The sequence below is a fragment of the Microchirus variegatus genome (genome assembly GCF_963457635.1).
Source record: "Microchirus variegatus genome assembly, chromosome: 11".
Taxonomy (NCBI): domain Eukaryota; kingdom Metazoa; phylum Chordata; class Actinopteri; order Pleuronectiformes; family Soleidae; genus Microchirus; species Microchirus variegatus.
Genome location: NC_139812.1, coordinates 17712369 through 17736927, shown reverse-complemented (window position 1 = coordinate 17736927; position 24559 = coordinate 17712369). Strand labels below are relative to the sequence as shown.

The 24559-nt window shown below is 41.8% G+C and overlaps 1 protein-coding gene across 1 annotated transcript; it reads left to right on the top strand.

Annotated features, from left to right (window-relative positions):
• The first annotated feature begins 2710 nt into the window (after positions 1–2710).
• On the top strand, positions 2711–22817 carry map3k4 (mitogen-activated protein kinase kinase kinase 4). The gene is made up of 27 exons (XM_083897877.1): positions 2711–2831; positions 8871–9061; positions 9155–10581; positions 11327–11587; positions 11726–11878; positions 12158–12315; positions 12451–12567; positions 12682–12781; positions 13040–13123; positions 13209–13475; positions 13613–13762; positions 14136–14297; positions 14457–14590; positions 15285–15363; positions 15468–15546; positions 16305–16398; positions 16723–16848; positions 18172–18260; positions 18356–18436; positions 18527–18718; positions 18810–18880; positions 19727–19843; positions 19930–20089; positions 20198–20320; positions 20576–20682; positions 21340–21519; positions 22528–22817. The coding sequence occupies exons 1-27, from the start codon at positions 2800–2802 to the stop codon at positions 22546–22548; spliced, it is 4755 nt and encodes a 1584-aa protein (XP_083754003.1). The 5' UTR covers positions 2711–2799; the 3' UTR covers positions 22549–22817.
• The last annotated feature ends 1742 nt before the right edge of the window (positions 22818–24559 follow it).

Genomic DNA, 24559 nt, shown 5'->3' with positions numbered 1-24559 from the left:
TTTCAGGAGGTTTATCTCCCCCCGCGTGTCACCTCACAAGCTGAGACGAATGTGGCGGCAAAAGCGGCACTTCACTTCACCCTCAGCCTCAGGTGCTGTTTTACAGAAACAGCTTTGACAGAAAGGGATGTTGTTGAAACAAAGCTCCGACGACGATGTCTCGCTTCCCCCTTCCGCGCAACCTGCTGTGCCACGTGAGGCTTTCAGGTGCAGTCGGAAAGAGGAAGAAGGTAATGAAACTGACGTAAAACAACAATGAGGAAGAGGAGCTGCGTTTTGACCAGCAAAGCGGATTAATTATTTTTCTTTATTCTCCTCTATTGTAGGTCGAACTCTATATTATGTGACTATATCAGAGACAAGTTGTACTTAAATCCTACACGCATAACAATTAAGAGCCTCATCTTTTTCTTCCTAATTCAAACTAAATAATCAAAATAATTATATTTGAATCAGAGTTCCAAACCTTTTATATAGAACAGTCTTGTATAAAGTCCCTAAAAGGGATACTTGAGTAAAAGTAAAAGTATCTTACTAGAATATGACTTTGGTAGAAGTTATAGTATCTGATATTTAGTAAAAGTACTCACTTTATTTAGGACATGGGTTAATAGTAAACATTGCTAGAAATGCAAATAATGTAAGTACAGGTACGTGAATTTTGTACTTTGTACAAAGTATTTGTACTTAATTACATTACAACACTGATATAGATACTCATAAATCAATAGCAAATGTGTCAATACACACACTAACTGCACAAACACAAGTCCCGTTCACTGGACTAGATAATGCAAATATGTCAATCGTATTTTATAATTTGCATATTGTGATTCATAGTCTTATTGTATTGCTATTCTATTCCTATTTTGTATTTGCCGTTTGTCTACCTCTGATGTTTTACTTCTGTTGATTTTCACAGTGTGGAATCAATAAAGTCAAGTCTAATCTAATCGGATTAATCTAATCTAGACAATTTGCTTTTTTGTGCTATTTAACCTTTATGTGCCTTTACTTAACGTGTTGTTTGATTTATTCATTCAGGGCTTTTCCCCCAAAAAAATTAATTCAATAAAGCCCAGGTTTTTTTTTTTTTTTAATCTATTTATTTTTTAGTTCTGACTGTTTCACAGTAAAAGCTCGAGACTGTGTCGTTTTCGTATTTCCGAGCTTTTAAAAGACAGTGAAGGCAGCAAGTGATGTGGCGGCGACAAAGGACGAGTGACGTACGAAGTGTGACCTCCTCTCGCTCTCTCTCCTCCCTAGAAATAGTCGAGATGTTTTCGTTTTTTGTAACTTTCGATTGGCGTCCTTTAACAGGTCATTGTCAAACTGTCACTGTTTGTTAATGTGCCGAGAAAGAGAAAGTTACAACGCCCCCGATACATAAATGAATACTTTATTAACATTAACATTGTGCACGCGAGCACAACGTTATTGATCCCTGAAGTTTGAATATGTGAAAATATTTCCAACTTTCCTAAAGTGTTTGACTCATGGAGGGTTTGGCATCAGGGAGAACTGGTCAGTCAAGCCTGCACAGGAAAGACACCTTTATATAAACCTTTACATAAACTATGGACACTTGCATACAACAGTGAGTAGGTGTTATTGATAGTTTGGGGGAATATATCTGATTGTGATTTTTTAAGAAAAAAAAAATGTGTGTTTTTATTGGGTTATATATATATATATATGTATATAAGCAAGTATCTGTAAAATATTTACACTTTTAAAGGATTTATAGTGGAGAAGTATCACATGGGACACCTTTTTTTTTAAAAAAAGGAGTTTCTCTTTAGCAGAATATATTAGCTTTATACGTGTATTGTGTAGTGTTAGTCTTGTTTTTAATTTCTCTTTATATGTGTGTATATATGCATTTGCCAGCAGCACATATACATGTGTATGTAATATGAAATGTTATAATAAAGTGTAAAATGTAAAACAATTTATATTCCATCCTATTTATACATAGTGTCACACACTAGCAATTTTGAACAGATAGATGTGACATAACACATTTGACCACTAGGGGGTCCCAGAACACTATAATGTGAAAGTGCAATTTTGCACAACTACATTGTTCTTTTATTTTATTTTTTTAGTCTAACTACCGTACTGCTAACCTGACTTCAGGTATAGTAATATGTACGGAATTGAATTTTATGCCAAACAGATAGATATAGTCGATATACATGTTGTCACTGCAGGGGCCATTACAGCAAACATTCTAAGGTGGGGGCCACGATAAGTGTGGCAATTTATTGTCACCGTGCCTGTAATATGGCGATATAATGTATAAACTTCCCCTCCCCAAACTTGACTGACAATGCATAAAATAAACATGACATCCGTGTTTACAGTTTCGTTTACTAAGGGAACATAACAGAAAATGTAGATAATTTTAAAAAGTACAGCTTCTAATCATTGAAACAGAAAACAGGAGACAAAATGATTAAAACAGAAGGGAGGTGATTTTAATAAGATTAATTCAGTTTTTCAGGACATCATACAATCTGTGTCATATCTGTGCTTGCAGAGTTATGGCCGGTCGGACATGACCCTTCCGAGTTGCCGTAGCAATGCAAGACTGTGGTACTCCTCCTCAATGAGCGTCGGAAAGATGGCGACAGCATACGCGCTAGCGAGAGTCGACTGTGCCGGTGGATAAAAAGTGCTTCAAAGAGACACAAATCCGCATCTTTTGCAAACATTAAGCGGTGCAAAGTCTGCCTGAAACCGCCTCGACATGGTTGAGTCCATGCACGGTTAGAAACCAGAACCCGATGCCTTGCAATGGAGCCTCCGGATCGCAACAAGCCCAGCAGGTATGCGAATTTTGTTGAACAGACCCTACACCATCAGGACCTCGCGCTTGCCAAATAGAGAGCTGAGCGTGAGTCAGTGTTGCACGGGAGCGCTCGCGCTCATCCCTCACTAGTCGCTTTCCTGCCAAATAGTGGCGCGCGTGCAGTCGCTTGCATTTGCACCGCTGGAGAGTTGCAAACTTTTTTTTGGAGCAACATTTTTGTACGCACTCCGCTGCGGATTTTTAGCCGGTCTTTAAATCCCTACTTGCTAGAGAGGGAGGCAAACATGTCCGCCAAATGCTAAGGTAACAAGACGAACTATTCCTAGTAACAGTGCAACATGTTAGGGGACAAGCTAGCTGCCGTCTCCTGTTAGCTGTCGCTTGTCAGTGTATTGTTCACCAACAAGTTCGCAAATATAAAGTTTACGACACTGGAGCGTGTGTTGCATTGTGGGTTTGTGAGACGGACCTTAAAGTGTGTTGTTGTTGGTTTGATATTGTAATATTGTGCATTTCTTCACTGTACCGAGGCAGACACTTTCGCTGGCTTTAGCTAGCCTTGCGCCTCACTGTTATTGTTAATACGAGAGCTAGACTTCTGTTGTTGTCGGCTCACACTTCACTGCCGAAGCACGGAATTATGCGCTTACTCAATCTGTGCACTTAATTCGCACGCTTTTGTGTATTCTTTTGCCCGCAGCCTTTCAACTTAGTTGACTGTCTGCTGCAGATTACGTGGAGAAACATATCTTTCGCCGTGTATGTGTGCGTGTTTGGCGACAAGGCTACTGCATGTCTGCACACACACTCACATAATAGAGACAGACAGTATTAGAGGTTTTCCCTCATATGCGCACATCCACATCTAATCGAAATGCCGCAGTGTTTGCCCCTGACCGCTGGCGACAGACCCTCAGGAATCTGCTGCTGTTGTGTCTTCCCCCCCTGTCCTCCCTCCTCCTCACATGCAGTTGTTTGTCTGCAGAGAGACTGTGAGTGACTTTGAGGCTTTTATCATGCTGGATCAGCTCTGTCATCTTCCATAATTCTGGTTTTGAGCACATTTGAGTGTGTGTTTTTTCCTTTTGTTCCTTTCTCTTCTTCAGTAATGACTGAGCACCAGCCAGTTGTTGTTCTCCCTGCAACCTTGTGGCCACTCAGTTATAAGTATAGACAGGTTTGTGCAGCTATTATTGCTCGGACACTGCATTGACGTTCATTTACTTGGACAGTCTATCCAAAGCCTTGTCCCTAACTTTATAAATCAGACCTAATCTAATTCACATCTTAATCCTAACTTTAACCAAAGCCTCAAAAAATAAGGTTCTGCCTCAGGCTTAGATCACTGTGTGGACTTTTGGTCCTGACAAGGTCCTAAAGAGGTAACAAAAACAAGCACACACGCACATATTGCATGATTATGCAATACTGGTCTTGTTTATGTAATTGCTGTCCAGCACTGTCACATACAGGAAAAACATGGAGCAATGTCATGCTATTGCTGGAGGCATGAGACATTTTATGGTCATTTTGTTGTTGAGAGCAAGTAAAGTTTGTGGTGAGAGGTAAACTATGACCTGCAAAGCTCAAATAATAAGTGCTTGCAGCATGTTGCTGTGTGTTGTAGTTTCTATAGTAATGGAATTGTGCAGAACATACAGCTGCGCATAATGAGGGCTTCATTGCCGAGACGGTGGTTTACAGGGACACATTAGTTCAGCCTGTGTTGTGTACAGGCGACTCTCTCTAATTGCATTCCAATTTCAGAGTGAAATAACAGGCCTCAAACATTCAAAAAAGTATTTTGTTTGTTTTCTAACGGAGACATCGTTTTACCTGACCTCGATGCGTGTGTGTACTGTTATGTTTACATTGTCAACTATTTTGAGAAGGGGGGAGTTGTGCGCTTGCTTGAATTGAAGGCTATCGCTATGGCTGCAAGTACAGAGGTCTTTTGTCAATAGTGAAGACATTGTGGCTGACAGGCATTCCAGGGATTTCAGGATGCGGTGGCGCTGTGCACAGTGGATGGAGCCCTGGAGACGCCTGTGGGGCTGAGCTCATCAATGCCTGCATTTGCCAGCAGCACAGGCTGTAGGATACAGATGGACCGCCCTCTAGCATTTCCTAACTGTATCCTGTCTCTTTCAACACCTGCTTTAGAGGAATTAATGCTGCTCTCGCATTCTGTCACTCTCATCTGTCGCTTCCTTGAAACAATAGGATCTTTGCAAGTGCTATAACTGTGGCACTTGATTTTACTGAAGTGCTGCAGAGGTAGATTATGTCAGATGGTAACAGAGATGGGAGGCAAAGATGGTTAAGTGCTGCAGAAACACAAATTCTTTGATTAGATTTGGTAATATGTTGTGCTTAACTGTAGAAGAGAGAGAAGAGTGAGTTGAACTCAGCAAAGGTTTTGCTGTTTTTTAATAGTGGAAAAGACAACTGCCTGCATAGCACTTATGATGCAACTGGAGTAAGGAGAAAAACGTGTCATTAGTCACATTTTACCTCATGCTGCTTAGTCTGCAGTGTCTACATTTAGTTAATTTGGGTCATGTGATTTGTTGTGGTAAATGTCATGAGCTTCTACTGGTGGAATACGGTTTATGTTTCCTTGGGTTAAGCGTTTTTGCAAAAGCCGATTTGCTGATTGTGAATGAGAGTAACTTTTTGCATATTCTGACCCGTATCCCTGAAGCAGAGTCCTCATTCGTATATGTGAAGTATGCATTGCACACGTGCATGTTGGAGAGATTGGGTGGTCCACTCCTGGCAGCGTTGAACTGCTCCATATGGGGGTGTGGTTAAGTGCGTTGTGTGCATTGTTTCGGAGTGCAGTCAGCCTATGGAGCACACTGTGACTGCTGCTTCAGCTCTGCCTGTTCATCAGGACTTTTACTGCAGGTCAGATGTGAACACAGTTGCACAAATGAAGCACACTGCCACAGGAATTTTGGAGCATACATGCACATTGCACACTCAGGTATTATGTTTTTGCTCAATAGTCAACCTTGGTCTGTCAGCAGACACATCCTGTTTACTGTGTGTGCATTGGGTGGAAGGGTGTAAATGAAAATCTAGATTTAGTCCACCAAGCATCAGTTATGCCAGCATGACCCGATTAGTGGAAATTGTGTTCTTTGAAAACTTTGGCCCCTTTCTCCTCCTTTCCCCTTTTATTTTGGACATTGTGAGCAAGTGTGCTCACTAACCAGCTGTGTGCTATTCAGCTGTGTGCCTCACAGGCCACGTGTCACAGCTATACAATAGAGCGCCCCTTCCTGGTACAATGGTATGGATGGTTGGTGTCAAAGGTCAGCCCCCCTGACTCTGGCAGCTCTTGGTAACATTGCTTCAGTCGTCATACAGAAAAGAGTCCCGATTTTGTGCTGTTTATTATGCACTCAGTGTTTCGGCCTGGGGGCTCGAGCATTCCACTGGCCTTTATTAGAGCCCCAGTGAGCCATCAGATGAGCCATTGAGAGCAGCCAGACACCATCTGCAGTGATAAGTCACTAGTGGCAGCCACGCAGGGACAGCTTGAAGACCTTAGCGTGCAGGGCATGCAGGCCAGTCACTTCCTCTAGGCAGCCTGCAAGTACATTTTGCTGGGAAAACAGTAAGGAAATCGGCAGATAAATTTGCATAGCATTTGTGGTAGTGTCTCATGGCAACCAAACAAACTGACGTGCAGTAAGAGGGCGTCATTGGTTCCGTTGTCATTCCTCAGTGATTTAGTCATGCCGTTCTGCGTCAGGTCTTTTTAAAACTCCCTCTCTCTCATGCATTTGCTATTTCTGTCCTTTGACACCACACACCCATGCACACACTGGAATGTTTACAAATGTGTGCACAATCTGATCATAGCAACGTACGCAGTGGGAGGTTAATAGCTTTCACTTGATGTTCGTGGTTTAACACACCGTTTCCTGATACCTGTCCTGCCTTTTTATTGAGCATGCACAGCTGCTTCTCTGTTGCTGTTATGCTAAACCCCTTATTGTAACACTGTGCCGTCTCGTGCCTGCATACTGAAAAGATCACTGTGGTGTGCTGCTCCTGCAGAACAAGCCCCTTCACAATTTTCCATACAATACACTCATAGAGGAAAGTGCAAGTTATTCTGCAGTTTCAACACTGTTTGGGTTATGAGGGTGGTGGTGGTGCTGTCGGTGCCATTTTTGCAGTGTGTTTTGTCCATGAATTCTTGATTAAATCTGGAATCTAATTGCATGTAAAGTTGCAGGAATTGCAGCAGGTGTTGGTTTGGTTTGTGTGTAGATCTACAGCTGCCCCCCATTGGACTGTGTGTGTGTGGACAGATTCCCCTTTGGAGCAGAATAGCATTAGAGGTCTAGACAATACGTGTGGCTCCTTGAAAAGCTGAAGCACAAGTGACCTCCAGATTAACCATCCTCCCTTAACACTCACCCGTACCCGCTCGGTGAAAGTGATCCAGCCTTTGCCCCTTTCAACCCTGTCTGCACAGACACTAACGGGCACGTGTTGGGGAATGCTTTTCAATGAGATGATCGATGGGGGAACACATGGCGACCAGCATATGGGACGTCCTTTGTCATGCCTTTCCTCTTCTTTCTCCTTTTGTTTTTCTTTGGGGGAGTCAGGCCTTCCCGACCTTTCTCTCTAATCCTATTAAAAACCCCTCCAAAAGGCTTTAAGGCACAAGCCTGTGACATTGTAATCCGGAAAAGTGTGCCACTTGCATTATGCTTTTTTTTCTTTCTCTTTTAGATGAGATTCACTACAATTGCATGAAAGTGATATGCTGTTTTGCATTGACTCAGATTTAGCCTACAGTCACAGAGTGTCAGTGCTCTATGTAAACCTGAAAGGTTGATGACTTAGCAGACAGAGTTAATGAGGGTTACTATTTCTCTCTTTCTCGTTGAGCCATTTTGTTTACCTGGACAGATGGGGGGTGCCCACAGTTTATTATCCCATGTCTGGACAGCTGTGGTCATGCACACAGGATAGTTGCTGTACATTTGGGAGGCAGCCAGTCGGTCTCCAAAGGACAGACAACGCGTCAGTCTGTTGTAGGTTGCAGCAGCCATTTAGTCTGCAGTTTAGCAACCTGTTTGCTGTGAAATTAAAAGAGATTTGCTGCACAGTGACAGTCTGTCTTTCAGTAGAACAAACCCAGGACTCTTAGACATGTACACACATTCCATGAGTTTTCTTGTGATAGGACTGAAACTGTTTCATAATGGCAAAGCATTGACTTCACTTCCAGGTAGCAGTTATTGTATGACGATTGTAATCTCTCACATGTTGATAGTTTGTTCCCACTGGTTTTGTTTTAAAGGAGACATATTATGCAAAATCAACTTTTAATCATTTAAATCCTTATATTTGCGACTCTGGAGGTCCTATCAGTCGGCAAAATGTGAAAAAAGATGACTCACTCATGTTTTTGTGGTCCTCCTCAGTCTAAGTACAGGATATAAAACATGCGATGTTGACTTCCGCTCTCATTGGGACACTACAATGTGGTAAATTCCTGAAATTGTTGTCTCGCGGAGTTCCGTTTGTCCATAAATCACGTAAGAGTGCTGGCGAGGGCAATGGTATCCGAAAACCCGGAAGTCCGTGAAACGTTCTATTCTTGGCTCCACAGTGCAGCACAGAGTCCTACACAAACTTCCAGCCTCACAGGATTTATCTGTCCAGTGGATACATGTTATATATGACAGCAATGTGCCTGCTAGAGCCTGCAAATGATCACTTTTCCAAATGCTATCTGCTGTTAGCTCCCAGTAGCCTCTGTGGCTGATGTCATTTCCTGTCCCTTAAGTTTGGTTTTACCTTTTCTTTTTCTTTTTTATGGTGGACCTAAAGAGATACTACTTAACCGAGTGTTCTGAACAGGGCTGTTTTGGCAGGGTGAATGAATTGCTGTGATGCTTCATCCTTATGGTATTTTGATCAAAGCATGTCACAGACATTTTCATTAGGACACCAGGGAACTAGGTTAACTTGGAGAAATAGGGTATAATATGTCCCCTTTAATGTCACTAAATGTTGACAGGGAGTCCAAGCCAGTGAAAGATGCATCCCAACAGAACTCTGAGGTGGATGAATCCTGGGACACTCCGAGTGAGGAAGAAGAAACTGTGTATGGCACAACACCTCCCTATAACCACCGTCAGATGAAACGCATGTCTGGCAAACATCAGCGGAACAGCCAAGCAAGGAGTGCTGGACGTTCTCCTAACAAGGGTAAGTTATGAAATTTATGATTTACAGATATGTTAATCAATAAATGTCATTATTTTACAAGTAGTAGAAAGTGTTTCCTTTTTTCCATTTTAGTGGAACTTGGCCCGTCTGTTGTGAGAGAGAGTCACAGGACAGTGGAAACCCCAGAGGAGCATAGCTACAAGCAGGGCAAAAAGAATCGGGCCACACTGCGCTCCACAGAGAGAGACCACAAGAAAACCTTTGAAGAATCCTTCATGCTGGATCCACTCTCAAAGTCGAGCCCATTCGGTGGCCTCATGGATCCCAGGAAGCATTACTTGAGTTTGGGCTGCAGCAGTGGCAAACTGCCTGTGTCAATGCCACATATTGCCCGCACCCACCGCCAGACCTCCAGGACAGACTGTCCTGCTGACCGCCTCAAGTTCTTTGAGACTCTGCGCCTGCTGCTAAAGCTCACATCTATGTCCTCTAAGAGGAAGGAGAAGGAGCAGAGAGGCCTGGAGAACACAGCCTTCATGGGACACAACAAGGAGGTCATTTGGTTGGAGCTGCAGGCTTGGCATGCACGGCGCTCCACCAGTGATCAAGACCTTTTTCTTTTCACTGCCCGCCAGGCCATCCCTGACATCATCAATGAGGTGTTGCACTTTAAGGTCAACTATGACAGCCTGAGAGGTGCCCTGTGTTCAGGGTCTCAAATGGTCCAGGAGGATTACCAGAGCATCTCAGGTTTAGTCTTTGACGAGGAGAGGGAGCCTGGTGTAGCAGAGACCAACCACTGTGGAGTAGATCCATGGGGATTTAACTCATGTCCTTCGACTACGATGAATGCAGCAGAGCCTCTGGGTCCTGGCACTGACTGCAGGGAACACCTTCAGCGCCAGCGGCTGGCCTTTGAGCAGGTTAAGCGGGTCATGGAGTTGCTGGAGTCTGTGGAGGCTTTCTATCCCTCACTGCAGGCTCTGCAGAGGGACTATGAGAAGTATGCAGCACGAGACTTCCAGGGCAGGGTGCAGGCGCTCTGTCTGTGGCTCAATATCACCCAGGACCTCAACCAGAAGCTGCGAGTTATGGCCACTGTGCTGGGCCTCCACGATCTATCCCGTATTGGATGGCCTGTCTTTGAAATCCCTTCACCTCGCTGCTCCCGTGGCAATGAAGACGATGAGAATGAGAACAATGAGGAGAGTGACTCGACAGCGACTTTTACAGCTGAAAGTGAAGGGGAGGACAGGGATCTTGAAGAGGAGGGGGAATTAGGTCATGTAGCAGATGGAGAATTGTCTCCCTCCCTGACTCCTAAATTCGCCCGATTGTTGTTGTCAGAAGACGAGTTTCTCCCAACTGCCACTGTAGGAAGTGCAGAGGCAAAAATGGGAGGGGGAGTTTCGTGCCCCACAGCCATCTACAGACCGTTTGTGGATAAAGCTCTGAAACAGATGGGCCTGCGTAAACTGATTCTCAGACTGCATAAACTGATGGACCGCTCTCTTCAGCGGTCCAGAGCGGCACTTCTACACCACACACCTGCACTGGAGGTGAGAACAGAACATCTGCAAGCTGCTTACTAAATAATCACAATGTTATTCTTAATCATTTTGCATTAAGTAGTAAAATACTAGTTAAGATACTTAAGCAGCCACTCGAGGTAGCATAGATTGCACAAGTGTGTGATAAAACAAAAGCAGATGGTGTCATTTTTCTATTGCAATCAGTTTTTAATATCATTGTGGCAAGTTACTGGCCCAAATCTCAGTAAATTGTAAAAGGATAGTGTTTCTTGTAATGATTACAGTCTTGCATTCTTTATTAGCAAACTTCTGTCTATGATGATGTTGCTTTTGTATTGTTGAGGGAACTACTGATCAAGTTAATACAAAGTTTTAGAATACGCTTGAGGAAATCCAAAAGTGTTAAGTTATTAAAATGAAGGTGTCTGGGTTTCAATTTAAAGGAGCAGTTTAATGAGGTTCAGACACTGCCGCCCTACTGAGAATGTACCTGAGGGGATGTGAACACGTTAGAAATTGTAAGGAATAGGAGACTGAAATTGCAGTTCCATGAAATCCACCAGTTCTGGAACCATCTTTGCACAGTTTTAGATCTAGTCCATGTGATGGAGCAACAATAAGTAATAGTTGTAGGACTGTATGTTTTTAAGTAATGTGTTTACTATATTCTGCACTCCAAAACCAAGAGATATTGATAAAATGGCAACAAAAATGATTATATAACACATGAACTGGCTGACTTAACTTCCCTCCACCTCTATTCCACCTCCAGTTTGCAGACTTCCCAGATCCTATGCTGTACAGTGACTACCTGCCAGAGCTCGCACGCCACGAGTCCTGCAGCGGTCCGGCTCATCCGGAACTCGGAGCAGACCCGGTGTCCTGGGAGGATTTGATGGACATGGACCTCCCGTCCTTCCGGCCAGCGTTCCTTGTGCTGTGCAGAGTCCTCCTCAATGTCATTCACGAATGCCTTAAACTGCGACTTGAACAGAGGCCTGCAGGAGAGCCGTCACTGCTCAGTATCAAACAGGCAAGCGCTTTTTAGACAATTATGACTCCTCTGTGCTGCTGGTACAACTATTGCTACCATTTAATAGAATGGCACTGTCTCTGAAGACTTACTAATGATGATTTTAGAGCTAATGTCTATTGTATTTTTGCTTTGCAGTTGGTGCGCGAGTGTAAGGAGGTTCTCAAAGGTGGTCTTCTGATGAAGCAGTATTATCAGTTCATGCTACGCGGTGTTGTCACTTATGCTCAGGGCGTGCAGACGAACGCCAATATTGATGAGTTTGAAGACGATCTACACAAGATGCTTGAGGTAAGTTCTCAACCATTATAGAGAGAGGCTTAGGATTTTAACTACTAAAAAATCGATTATTTTCATAATGGATTAATTTGTTATTTTCTCCATTAATCAATTAGTTGCGTGGTCCTTAAAATTATGAAAATAGTTTTTATTTTATTTTTTTAATCAATTAGGAAATTGATTATCCAAATAGTTCATTATTAATTTAGTTGTCGATTACTAATAGGTAAATATTGTAGAAATTGAAATGTGTGCATTATTTAAAGGTAATATCTGTCCCTCTCTTTGCAGGTTTACTTTGACTACATGCACAGTTGGATCCAGATGTTGCAGCAGCTGCCTCAGGCCTCTCACAGCTTAAAGAATCTGTTAGAGGAAGAGTGGAACTTCACCAAGGTTATCACTCCTTATATCCGTGGTGGGGAGGCCCAGTCTGGGAAGCTTTTCTGGTGAGTCCATGTAATGTATTGAAGATGGAAAAAATAAATATATATATTATTATATATATCATTTGATCTACTTGCAAATCAGTGTGACACTGAAAACCGCCCCAACTCAAGAGTTTCATCGTTTATACTTGACAGTGACATCGCCGGGATGTTGCTCAAATCCACTGGGGAGTTCCTTGATGCTGGTTTGCAAAAAAGTGGTAATGAATTCTGGGAAAGCGCAGATGACAGCTCAGCCTCAGATGAGATCAGGTAAGGAGAATAGAATACCATGGATATCGATTTTTTATTTATTCATCCAGTCATTAATATAGTCTGTGCTCCCAGTGGGAGTGTGTTAAACTTAAAAAATGTTGTTTCTTCTAGACGGTCCGTTATTGAGACGAGTCGATCACTTAAAGAGCTGTTCCACGAGGCCCGGGAGCGAGCGTCCAAGGCTCTAGGTTTCGCCAAAATGCTTCGCAAGGTGAGAGAATACAGGAAATGATTTCAATATGGTCTTTAAATAAAATATCTGAAATACTCTTTGACTTTTTCCACCTTTTTTTAACCTATACATTTAAAACATGAATTTTCGTATGGGATTAAAAGACAACCAGACACAAGCGTAGAACATGCCTGTGCACAAAATGGTACGACCTGCCATTATAAACAGCAGTTTATTTAGGGATGCTGTTTTCTCTCTGTGTTCTGACAAACACCTTGTTTTCTTTCCTCTCTGCAGGACTTGGAAGTCGCTGCAGATTTCACTATCACTAACGGGGTGCCTTGTCTCCTTGAAGTGCTGAAGAAGAGAAACTTTGTCAAGGTGTTTGCCTTTCTGTAAATTTTGCACACGGTGAATCTCCTCATCTCTGTCTTTGGGTCACTTATGCGCTGTTTAACCTCCTTAGGTTCAGATCCCAGGCTTGGAAGAGCTCCAGGTTTTCGTCCCCTGTGCTTTGATGAATCAGCGGCCACTCATCTTGCAGCTTCTCAATGCCGCAGCCGGCAAAGACTGCTCCAAAGAGCCGGAGGAAATAGCCGATGACGAGGCCTACCTGCTGATGAGTAAACACAAAACTGACGTCACTACTGATTCTGACTGGGCTCAGTGGGACGGAGAGTCGCTGAAGCTGGTCCCACAGGTGGAAACTGTTGACACTTTTAGCACCATGAAGGTATGTGAGTGAGTGAGTAACAATATGTTACATTGAAATGTTATCTTTTCCCCAAATTCTCTGTTTTAAGTAGAAATCTCATAGTACATGTAGTACATGCTATTTCCAAGCCTCCCACTGGTCTACTGTGCTCTCAGGTGGAGAACATGCTCTTCATCGTGATGCAGTCAGCTCACCTGGTGGCCCAGCGGAAGGCCTTCCAGCAGTCTATGGAGGATGTGCTCACTCTCAGCCGGGAGCAAACGTCGAGTCAGCCTCTCATCGCAGGTGCTCTGGAGGAGCTCAAGGTACTCTCCAAACCACAAGCCACACACTTGTTCAAAAAAAACTCCAGCTCATGTTGTTGCTGTTGTCAAGACATGTGTCCTTTTTTAAATATTTTTTTTACCACCTGCTATCAGTTACCGTGAATTTCTGTTCTACTAACACTATGTGGTAAAAAGACAAAGGGTCACATTTTGACCAGGTGTCAAAACGAGTTCTGAAAAGTTTGACATCTGTTGCAGTAAAACTCACAGGTATAGTCTTTCAAACCCACAGGTTTGCTGCCCTGCTGCAGGTGCACAACTTTGCAGTCGAGGGTATTATGCGATGTCTTATTTGACTCGGAGTAATCTGTACCAAAAATAAATCTCACCTTTCCTCTCTCTCCTGCCACAGGACGAGGCGCTGCAGCTCTGCATCAAGATCAGCACTGCCATCGAACGAGTCGAATACATGTTCACCACAGAGTTCGAAGCAGAGGTGGAGGAGTCTGAGTCAGCCACTCTGCATCAGTACTACAGGGAGGCAATGATACAAGGCTACAACTTTGCCTTTGAGGTGAGAGCCTGCAAGATTTGTGACCTGCACCTCACGATATATTTGCACGGAAGGACTTTATTCAGAGTTCAAACATCTCTTTGACTCAACATAATGCAAAGTTGACCTTGTAATATTGGTGTGTTTAAGTTGAGGTGGTTATCCTTTTGTTATATACAGTACCATAAGGAGGTTGTGCGCCTGATGTCAGGAGAGTTCAGGCAGAGAATCGGTGAGCGCTACATTGCATTTGCCCGCAAATGGATGACCTATGTTCTGACCAAATGCGAGAGTGGCAGGGGCACCAAGCCCAGGTAAGGCCTTACCACCAGCATTTCATCAATACATGTCTCAATTATGATTTTTGTAACACTACTGCAAAAAGTTAGTCATTAATCTCACTGACCAGTCAGTCAATTAACAAGTGCAGTTGGTTTTTGATATATAAATCAGGAAACCATCTTTTCAATCAGCATAAAAAAAGTTTTTGTTCTTGGTGGTTAAAGGGGGTTTTATTGTGTGAGAAAAGCCCCATTTGCCCTCTTGTTTACTGTTTTACAGCTATTTTTAACTTGGAAAAAATACATGAATACATACAGTTTCCATGTAATGGCCACAGCATTAATATACACGCCTTTTAGTTTTTCTCCGTATTGGACAAGAACTGAATGCTCTGAGCCATTACATGGAACACGACTGCATGTGGCGTGACACGTTACTTCCTGTTCCCACAGAGGAGAGCACAAGGAGCTGCTTAGAGCAACTTCCTCAAGAGAAAAGATGCTGAGATCTGTTCATGAATCACGCATATGAGATCCGTGTTCCTCACCGCTCAATCAGCTGATATGCTTCGGTTTTTTATAACCTGACTGACGTGTACTAATACCCCAAAATGACTGTTAGGATGCGTAGATTGACTAATGTTATGCTTTTAATACAAAAATAACAAAACAAACAGTAGCAGGAAGCTTTGGGACCCACTGATTAATCACTGTGTTGCATCTACAGGTGGGCGACTCAGGGTTTTGATTTTCTTCAGGCCATTGAACCTGCCTTTATATCAGCACTACCTGAGGATGACTTCCTGGTAAATGGCCTCTTTTACCTCTCGATATTACATGTCTGCACAGGTTTATGTAAAGTATGACATGTATTAAATATTGACTGTACATTTTGCATTTCTTCCTCCAGAATCTACAAGCTTTGATGAATGAATGTATTGGACATGTGATCGGAAAACCCCACAGCCCGGTCACTGGCCTGTACATCGGTAAGACAAGTCACTTCTGCATCTGTAATTCATGCTTTTTGTTTACAGTGTTTACATTCTTTTGCAAGTTTGTTGTCAAGGTGACACAAAACAGCAATGTAATTAAAGTCATCTTCTCATAGAATGGCAGAGAATTATTTATAGTGTAAACATGCATGACTCCACTGGTTACACTCTGCGTTGAGCGACTACACGCTGCTCTCTATGGCCATCAGTAAAGAACTGTGGTTTCTCTGGGCAAATGTGAATGTGTGCTGATATGACTGTGAAGTCGAGTGTTACTTGGAAAAAAAAGCATGTTTGCTCAGCAGACATTTTCTGAGTAATAGGGCAAATTGTATAGTGGGTGAAATAAGGAACATTAAGTCAAACCAGGCCAACTGTGGAGAATCACATATTGCCTTAAACATGACACAAATTGTGTGTTTATATTAAAGTGGTTCTTCAAAGTGTGACTTTGGAATTGTCTTCAGAACAGAACATGTTTTTAAAAAGCATCTTAAATGCATCATTCTTGACTTTGATTTTTATATTATTTCATATTTTCCTTTCTTTCTGTCTCTTCTAAGTGTTCCGCAGCTTGTCTATTTTAAGAAATGCTGCTGTATGTGCATAACATTTGCTCCCATGCTCACAAATTTTCCGACATCACCACATCAGGCTAACTTTCTATAGCTCCTCGATCAATGCATAGTCTGTTTGAGGTTTGCTGTGGCTGTGTGTCGCTTTGACTAAATGGGTGTTTTTTCTCTATTCAGCTCCCAGGAATAGTCCTCGGCCCGTAAAAGTTCCTCGCTGCCACAGTGACCCACCAAACCCCAACCTGTTCATCCCTAATGCTGAAGGATTCAGGTAAGTCATGGAAGATTTTACACTTTTTGTTTTTCTTCTGTGTTTTACTATTAATACTCTTTGCATGGCTTATTGTGCCTCTTTACCTTGCTTTTTATGCTTAATACTGGTGTTGTTCCGTAGAGAAGTATGTGTTACATGGGCTTCCTTGTGTGTATGTGTATCTTGCCATGTATGTCATAATGTAATATATATCATTAGTGTGTGTATATGTGTGTGCCACAACTCGTCACACACACACAAATATCTGTGAGCATATCCCCACGGCAGCCACCTTCACCTTCCCCCGGGCAGTGCTCTTCAGTTTGTCTTTTCACCACACAGCTCTCGAAGTCTACCCTGCGATCTCCGGAACCAGCTGTTCCCCAACGGCCCTCGCCCCGTCCCTCAGGGCCCAGGGGAACACAGCCAACACACCAAAGCTCCAGGCAGCACCCCCAGTGATGTCAGGTAGCCTTGCCCCCCCCCCACAGCCACTTGGTAGAAACTGTTATCAAAACACAAACCCCCAGATACAACAGGAAACAAAATGAGCCAGCTGACAATGGAAGGAGAACATTGTTATATTTGCAGGACATTTGCTCTGTATTCAGGAGAATTCATTTCATTTTCCTTTTGGCAATAGTCATCAGCTTAGAGCCAAAAATAATCTTCTCAAGTTGGTCATGTGTGAAATCAGTCATTTCTTTTCATGCGGTGATGAGAAGGAAATTTTGCCCATTTATTAGCTCTCATGTAGAGGCACATTTTATATCATACTCTTCCACTTGTAGTGTTTGCATTTTTACTTTTTTTTAAATCATTCATAGAAAAACTGTCTACATTTGGAAAATTAAATTACTGTATCTGAAAAGTCTGCTTTCCAGGCTTTGGTACAAGCATCAAATATGTTTTTTGTACCAAATGAACCAGTTTTATTCGACTGTTTGAGTAATGAGTAATTTCTCCTTGCACTCTACCTGAAATGTGAAATTTTAAATGGGCATCTAAATAACATGCATGGATGTGACATATATTTAAGTTAAAAATGTAACTAAGAATGGACTTTAAGGAATACTTGAGGCACCACAGTTCCACCAAACCACAGATATATACCCAAACACAAGTCTTATCACAGGATATTGTTGTGCATGGTGTGAAAATGTAGGGGGAGAAACACAGTACTTCATTAAGTCTGGGCTATGATAATACTCTCTTCTTTACTGCTATTAACATCAGTCTTGCTTTAATGCTGATGATTCACTGCCACATAGTTTTTTATCCCTAGTACGTTTGTTTGTGCTTTTTGAAATCTGAACACGCACTCTTGAGATGTAACCTTGCAAATGCCTCTAATGCATGCTCAACTGTTGGTGGGTGAACTTAATCTTTGGTTGTGAGATAATGCAAATGACATCACCTGATTGTTCAAGAAAAACACAGCTCTGGTTTTGTGTGTTTATAATGTGTGTGCAAATTGCATCTTGCGCACAACTCTGGTGAGATTTCCCCTAAAAGCATCTCAAAATGAAGAATCTCTAACAATTTGCCTGCAGGTTTATTATAACACAAAGATGCTAATAGAAGCATTTTAAATATCCTAAATATCAGGGAACTCCTTAAGTGTATTCAAGTCTATCAAAAGCATAAAAATATAGTAACCCTCATCTGAGCATCAATTTGTCCATTAACAGAGCAACTGCCAGACTTACAGACTTAAACAAATCCATGAAAAGCATTGGTTTTATGATTGGACCACAGTGTTGCATCAGCGCGTGTCTCATGTCTTTGCAGGGGATCCAATTTCCATCTGTCGTCTGTAGCAGCAGAGTTACAGTTCAAATCTCTGAGCCGCCACTCCAGCCCCACGGAGGACAGAGAAGGTGGGTGTGCTCGGTACCTCACAAGGTTTGATTCCAAATTGAAAATTGAATCTACCTGATAGCAGAACAGCATAGTTGATTTTTTTCCCTTCCAGAACCCTCATATCCTAAGGGAGATCCTAACAGCACTGCACGTCGAAGCTGGGAGCTCCTCACCTTCATCAGCCAGTCCAAGGGTGAGATTGATGAGTGATGAAACACATTCGACTGACCAGACCACGTGCTGACTTAAGTAACTAATCTTTTTATTTCTTCCACTGAATTAGACACAGCAGCACGGCAAAGCCCCATGGAGGCCGTCCGTTGCTCCATTCGCAAATTTGAGGATAAGCGCTACGCCGTGATGAAGCAGCGCAACATCATCGGCCAAGTGTGCCACACACCCAAGTCCTACGACAACGTCATGCATGTCGGGCTCAGGAAAGTGACCTTCAAGTGGCAGAGGGGCAATAAGATAGGTATGACAAGTTTGTGATTGTATTTGCTATAACGATGTGAGGTATTTTTATGCACATACAGCAACTGTTGTGTTCTTTTGTGTTGTAACAGGTGAGGGCCAGTATGGGAAGGTATACACCTGCATCAATGTTGACACTGGAGAGCTAATGGCCATGAAGGAGGTATGTACTCAAGCAGGTTTGCAATTATTTATCTGTACTGGAACTATAATAACTATAATAGGGCTGGGTGATGTGGACAAAAAGATAATTTCCTGGTATATCCTGAGAAAGTGGTATCCTTAACCGGTTCATTTCTAACCCTGACCTTAACTTAACCACACTTCACATCTTAGCCCTAAACTCAACCAGTCCCTAAGAAATGAGGTTCTGCCTCATTAGGACCAGGTTTTGTTCTCCATGTGGACTACTTGTCCTGATGAGGTCAGTGTTAATGCCGAAAAGTATATATAAAAAACACATATTCTTTAGTATGTAATAATAATTACAGTCACCTTATCTCTCACTCCATCTTAATCTTCTTAAAACATGTGTGTGACGTCATATTCAAATGCCGGAGTCCAAGCATCGTTTACCAGTTAGCTCCATTAGCTGCGTCAGCTCCTTTTAGCGCCGTTAACGCGCCTACAGTCGTACTGGAGTTGTCTTATTAAACGAAAAGAGCAGCGCTTTAAATAACAAGTGTACCTGTGTCCTGCGTATGTGTGCCTCTGTTTTTAAAGTTGAGTGTTACTTTAGAGACTAATTTTAACAATCGGGAGTCACATAAACATGACGTCACTCGCGTCTTTTTCCGGTCAGTCGTCATGGAAACGCGCCATGCATTAACGTGCGTTAGCTCTGTTAACGCGCCCAGCACTACTTTTTACACAAACATGGGTCTTTTTGCTACAAGGCAACAACGTAAACCACTACTCCACTGTGTGGCCGCTCTAAGGAATTCTACTTATTTCATAAATACACAAATAGTAATAACGTAATTTATATGTTTTTGTTTTTTTCACCCAGATCCGATTCCAGCCAAATGATCACAAAACAATCAAAGAGACTGCCGACGAGCTGAAAATATTCGAAGGCATCAAACACCCAAACCTTGTGCGATACTTTGGCGTTGAGCTCCATCGGGTAATAGAGAAATCAGTTCGGTCATCACTTATGATGTTATATTGACAAACTCTGATTGGTAAAAACTTTAATTCGTTCTCCTGTAGGAGGAGATGTACATCTTCATGGAGTACTGTGACGAGGGCACCCTGGAGGAGGTGTCCAGACTGGGCCTGCAAGAACACGTCATCAGGCTTTACAGTAAACAGACCACTACAGCCATCAATGTCCTCCACGAGCATGGCATAGTCCACCGTGACATCAAAGGTCAGTGGCACTTATTTTGTTTTTCCTTATCAGAGATGCAGAAACGTCTTTAGTGAACTTGGTTTGTCCAAATTGTTGAGGCCATCTGTGTTCTTTTTTTTCTATTAGGAGCCAACATCTTCCTGACATCTGCTGGTCTGATTAAGCTGGGAGACTTTGGCTGCTCAGTCAAGTTAAGGAACAACACTCAGACCATGCCTGGTGAGGTGAACAGCACACTGGGAACTGCCGGTAAGTGCTTTTTATGTAGTGTAGGGTTACAGTCTACCAGCAGGGGTCACTGTGGCCTAATATTTTGGTTTAGAGCCTGCTGTCTCAAGTTGTATTAGAACAATTATTGCATGAATAAGAACATGTTTACTTTAACTTTTGTATGTATTTTTCAGCTTATGTCTTCATTTCTTATCTTGTCACATACAGCAGTACGTTAACACTGCTTCTTATTCAATTCTGGTGCCGTAACATGGTTTTCTCACTTTTCATCAGCATATATGGCACCTGAAGTCATCACTAGAGCAAAGGGCGAAGGTCACGGACGAGCAGCAGACATCTGGAGTTTAGGCTGCGTCCTCATTGAGATGGTGACGGGAAAGGTGAGTCATGATAGAAAAGACTTAAAGTGTCGTGCCTAATTCTTAAAGGTAGAGGTGTCAGTGTTAACACGTTCATTGCAGAGCATAATGGATTTACCATTTATCTCACATATGCAGAATAATGAAGACAATGTGACTTTAGGAAAAAGATAGCAGATCAATTGCTCTGTCAAAAAGTGAAAAAAAGAGATGGTGAGAAGATAATTATTTGTGTCACATACTCTGCCTGGATCATTTTAGACTGCATATGTTAATGCTGCAGCCTGGTTTATTCATCCGTCCATTTGCGAAGTACAAATACTGATGTGTATGTAAAGTACACCTCAAGTTTATTGCACTTAGATAAATCTAAAACTCCAAAGTCCATAAAGTAACTTTCATTGCATTCATTCAGTTCCCAATTGATATACACTGATAAGAGTTGCTTTGTGGTCAAGATGGTGTTGTGAATTTTGAAATAATGTAATTTAAAATGTGATTAAAAAGGTGTGATTAAAGGTTACTTCCTGTTAAGAAAAATGTCTCGGAGAGGAGACGACAAAATGCATATTCTTGTATTAATTTAATGTACCAGGTTATTGCAGCAAATGCAGACAAGAGACCAACTAGTCTGAACATTTGATAAGTCGATACATAAAATGGCTGATGCACTTGCAGAGACCCTGGCACGAGTACGAGCACAACTTCCAGATCATGTACAAAGTGGGCATGGGCCATAAACCCCCCATCCCAGAGAAGCTGAGCACTGAGGGCAAGGACTTCCTCGGACACTGTCTGGAGAGTGAACCCAAACGCCGATGGACAGCTAGCATGCTGCTAGACCACCCATTTGTCAAGGTGAGAGATACTTCAGTCAGTTTGCATTACATTTTTCTATTGTACATTGTGTCTGTTTTGCTCGGCCACAAGCTTTCCTTAATGAAGATATTTGTTTTATTATTGGTTTAATTATTATTTTATAATTTTGTGGCCGAGAACACTTTACTTAAACCCCCCCATACAGCAACACCCTCATACAATAGAAAAATGGTTTAATGGTGAGACATTTTGCGGTAAAATTTAATTTGTTAAGAAATATTTTATTTATCTTAGGGGCTGCAACAACAGTTAGTTTCATTATGTAGTAATATGTCCATGATTTTCTTGATTAATCAATCAGTTTGGTTCCTATAATGTCAGGAAATTATGAAATTATGTTTTTTCCTAAACCTCAAACATATGTTTTTTTTGTTCACAAACCAACACTATTTAATTTTAATGATTTCTTTATTATATGGAGCAAATAAATTATCAAAATACTTGTCAATCAGTTTAGTGATTGATCAAGATTGGACTAATCATTGCAGCCATAATTTTTTTTTACAATTCAGTTGGGAGATGTTTCCAGGGTCTAAAACCCTTAATCCTTACAGATACGGTGTGTTGGATTTAGCGACATCTATTGGTCAAGTTGCACATTGCAGCTGAATATCTCCCACCTCACCCTTCCCTTCCAGTCATGCAGGAGAATCTATGGTCGCCTTCATTTAATCATGAACTCATTGGCCAATAGCCATTTTACAGCATGTTGACTGATTTTCCAAGACCCACATAGTTCTATGACTGATGTAAACACCGAAACTACCAAAAGAAATGAGTTAACGCCAATGCGTTAATAATCCATACATTCAGATGATGGTGCACTGAGAAAAATTACTTATTTAATGTCCCATTTCTGTCTGATGTAAATCATTTCACCTAAACCTCACACACTGTCGCATGTTTTCCTAATATCGTGCCGCCCGCATCAAACCAAAAAGTGAACGTTTCATTACAGCTGCTGTCTGCTTTGTTTTTGTCTCTCAGGTCTGTACAGACGAAGAGTGAGCGACACCTGCTCTGCTGATGCTTTCGAGTTTACACACATTAAAGCACTACTGTACACACTGCTGGCAACGTGAAAAAAAAAAAAAGAACTTTGGACACTGAGAAGTGGGAGTTAAAAGGCTGAAGGCACATGGAGCTAAACTGAGGAACTAATATATCATTTCAGAGAACAACTGGACCTATGTAGAGTAGGGTTGTTGTGTCTTTATGTACCCATGGATGGGGAGGACAAGGGGCGGAACTGTACATACTGTAAGAAAAAGGATTGGCTTAAATTCTTGTATAAACAATATTGTGAAGTTAAACTATTACGACATTTGTTTTCACTGGTTAAGAGACCTCTGAAAAGGCATTGAGGAATACCTTTTAAAGACAAAAAAAGGTGTATGGGGAGGGGAGGGGGGGTTACATTCTATGGCACTTTTAAACTGTTTACCCAAGGGGGGCAGTGGAGTAGAAGAGGGAGAACTTCATTATTTCAGTCATCATGTGAGGCAGAAAAGGATGTGGTGAAACTCTGAATGGAAGGAGACGCTGGTTTAGCTTATATGAAATGAGCAACATCCAAATAGATTAATTTATCACTTGTCGTTCGACAAGCACGGGCACTAGGAAGGAAATTTTTTTTTTGTCATGTGTATTGTTTTTTTTTGTTTTTGTTTTTTCTTTCTTTGCCTTTGCTGAGGGGTAAAAATTTCAAGTTCAAGCAATGTTCAAGTCTGTTCACTGTTGAAGAGCTGTTCATGCTACTGGAGCAGAGCCAACAAAGGAGAGGCAGAGACCTGCTGCTGAACACAGACCTTTCACACAACCAAACATAATGACTCACAACACATTCTGGTCCTCTGCTGCTCTTATAGTGTTTGCGATGTACAAACAATATTAATAAACCAATAATTTTGTTTTTTTTAGAAAAACTGAAGTCTTTCTTTTTCCAAATATGTATCTTAACAAGAGCTGAAGCTTATACATTTGTTCTTAATTGATGATGTCTTTATTGAATTATTCAGTTCAGAAAATATTGAAAAGTGTTTGTCAGTGTTTTCCAAACCTCAAAATGATTGATGTTCTGAAAACATCAGTGGGCACGTTAACGACGTTAACGCATGACGCGTGTGACGTCATGTTTACTTGCCGCGGCACCGGAGTCCGGGCACCGTTTACCAGTTAGCACCGTTAGCTACATTAGCTCCTTTTAGCGCCGTTAGCGCGCCTACAGTTAAACTGGAGCGGTCTGTTTATCAAACGAAAAGAGCGGCGCTACAAATCGCCAGCGTACCTGCGTCCTGCGTATGTGTGTCTCTGTTTTTAAAGTTTAGCGTTACTTTAGAAACTCGTTTTTTACAGTCCGGAGTCACGTAAACATGACGTGAAAAGTCAGAGCACAAGATAAACATTACAAAATTATCAAAATAATGGGTGAATAATGATGTATTCAACTGTTAACCTTTCCAGCCATACACTGAAACAAAACTATTTGTCAAACGTAAATTGTTTCAGGTTATTTATTTAAAGTTTTAAGAAACTATGTATGCAAGTCAACTGGATCTATCCAGTTTCATGATTGACGACATCTTCATGTTGCTTGAAACTGGTAATCATAACTATATTTCTTTTTTTTTCCCTTATTAACATGTTAATGAATGTATAACGTATAACATACTACAGGGTGTCCACGGGGTCTTAAAAAGTCGTAAATCCAATAATTTGAATTTAAGGCCTTAAAATGTCTTAAATTAGCCTAAAATCTCATAAAAGGTCTTAAATACACTTTTAAAAGGTTTCTAAAAATCTAGTAACGTTACTTTTATTTAAAAAGTGCATAAACTTCAGTCTCACTTTGAAATGTTCCTATTTTTGAGGATGCGATAACATAACTACCACACGGAACTAAAGTAGGCCACCTGTGCTGCCCGGGGACAATTGATCGAGCACCACTAGCTAGTGTGCTGTGCGCGGAGAAAACTTGATGGAAGCCCACAGCTAAGCCGAATTGCAAGTTCAATGATTT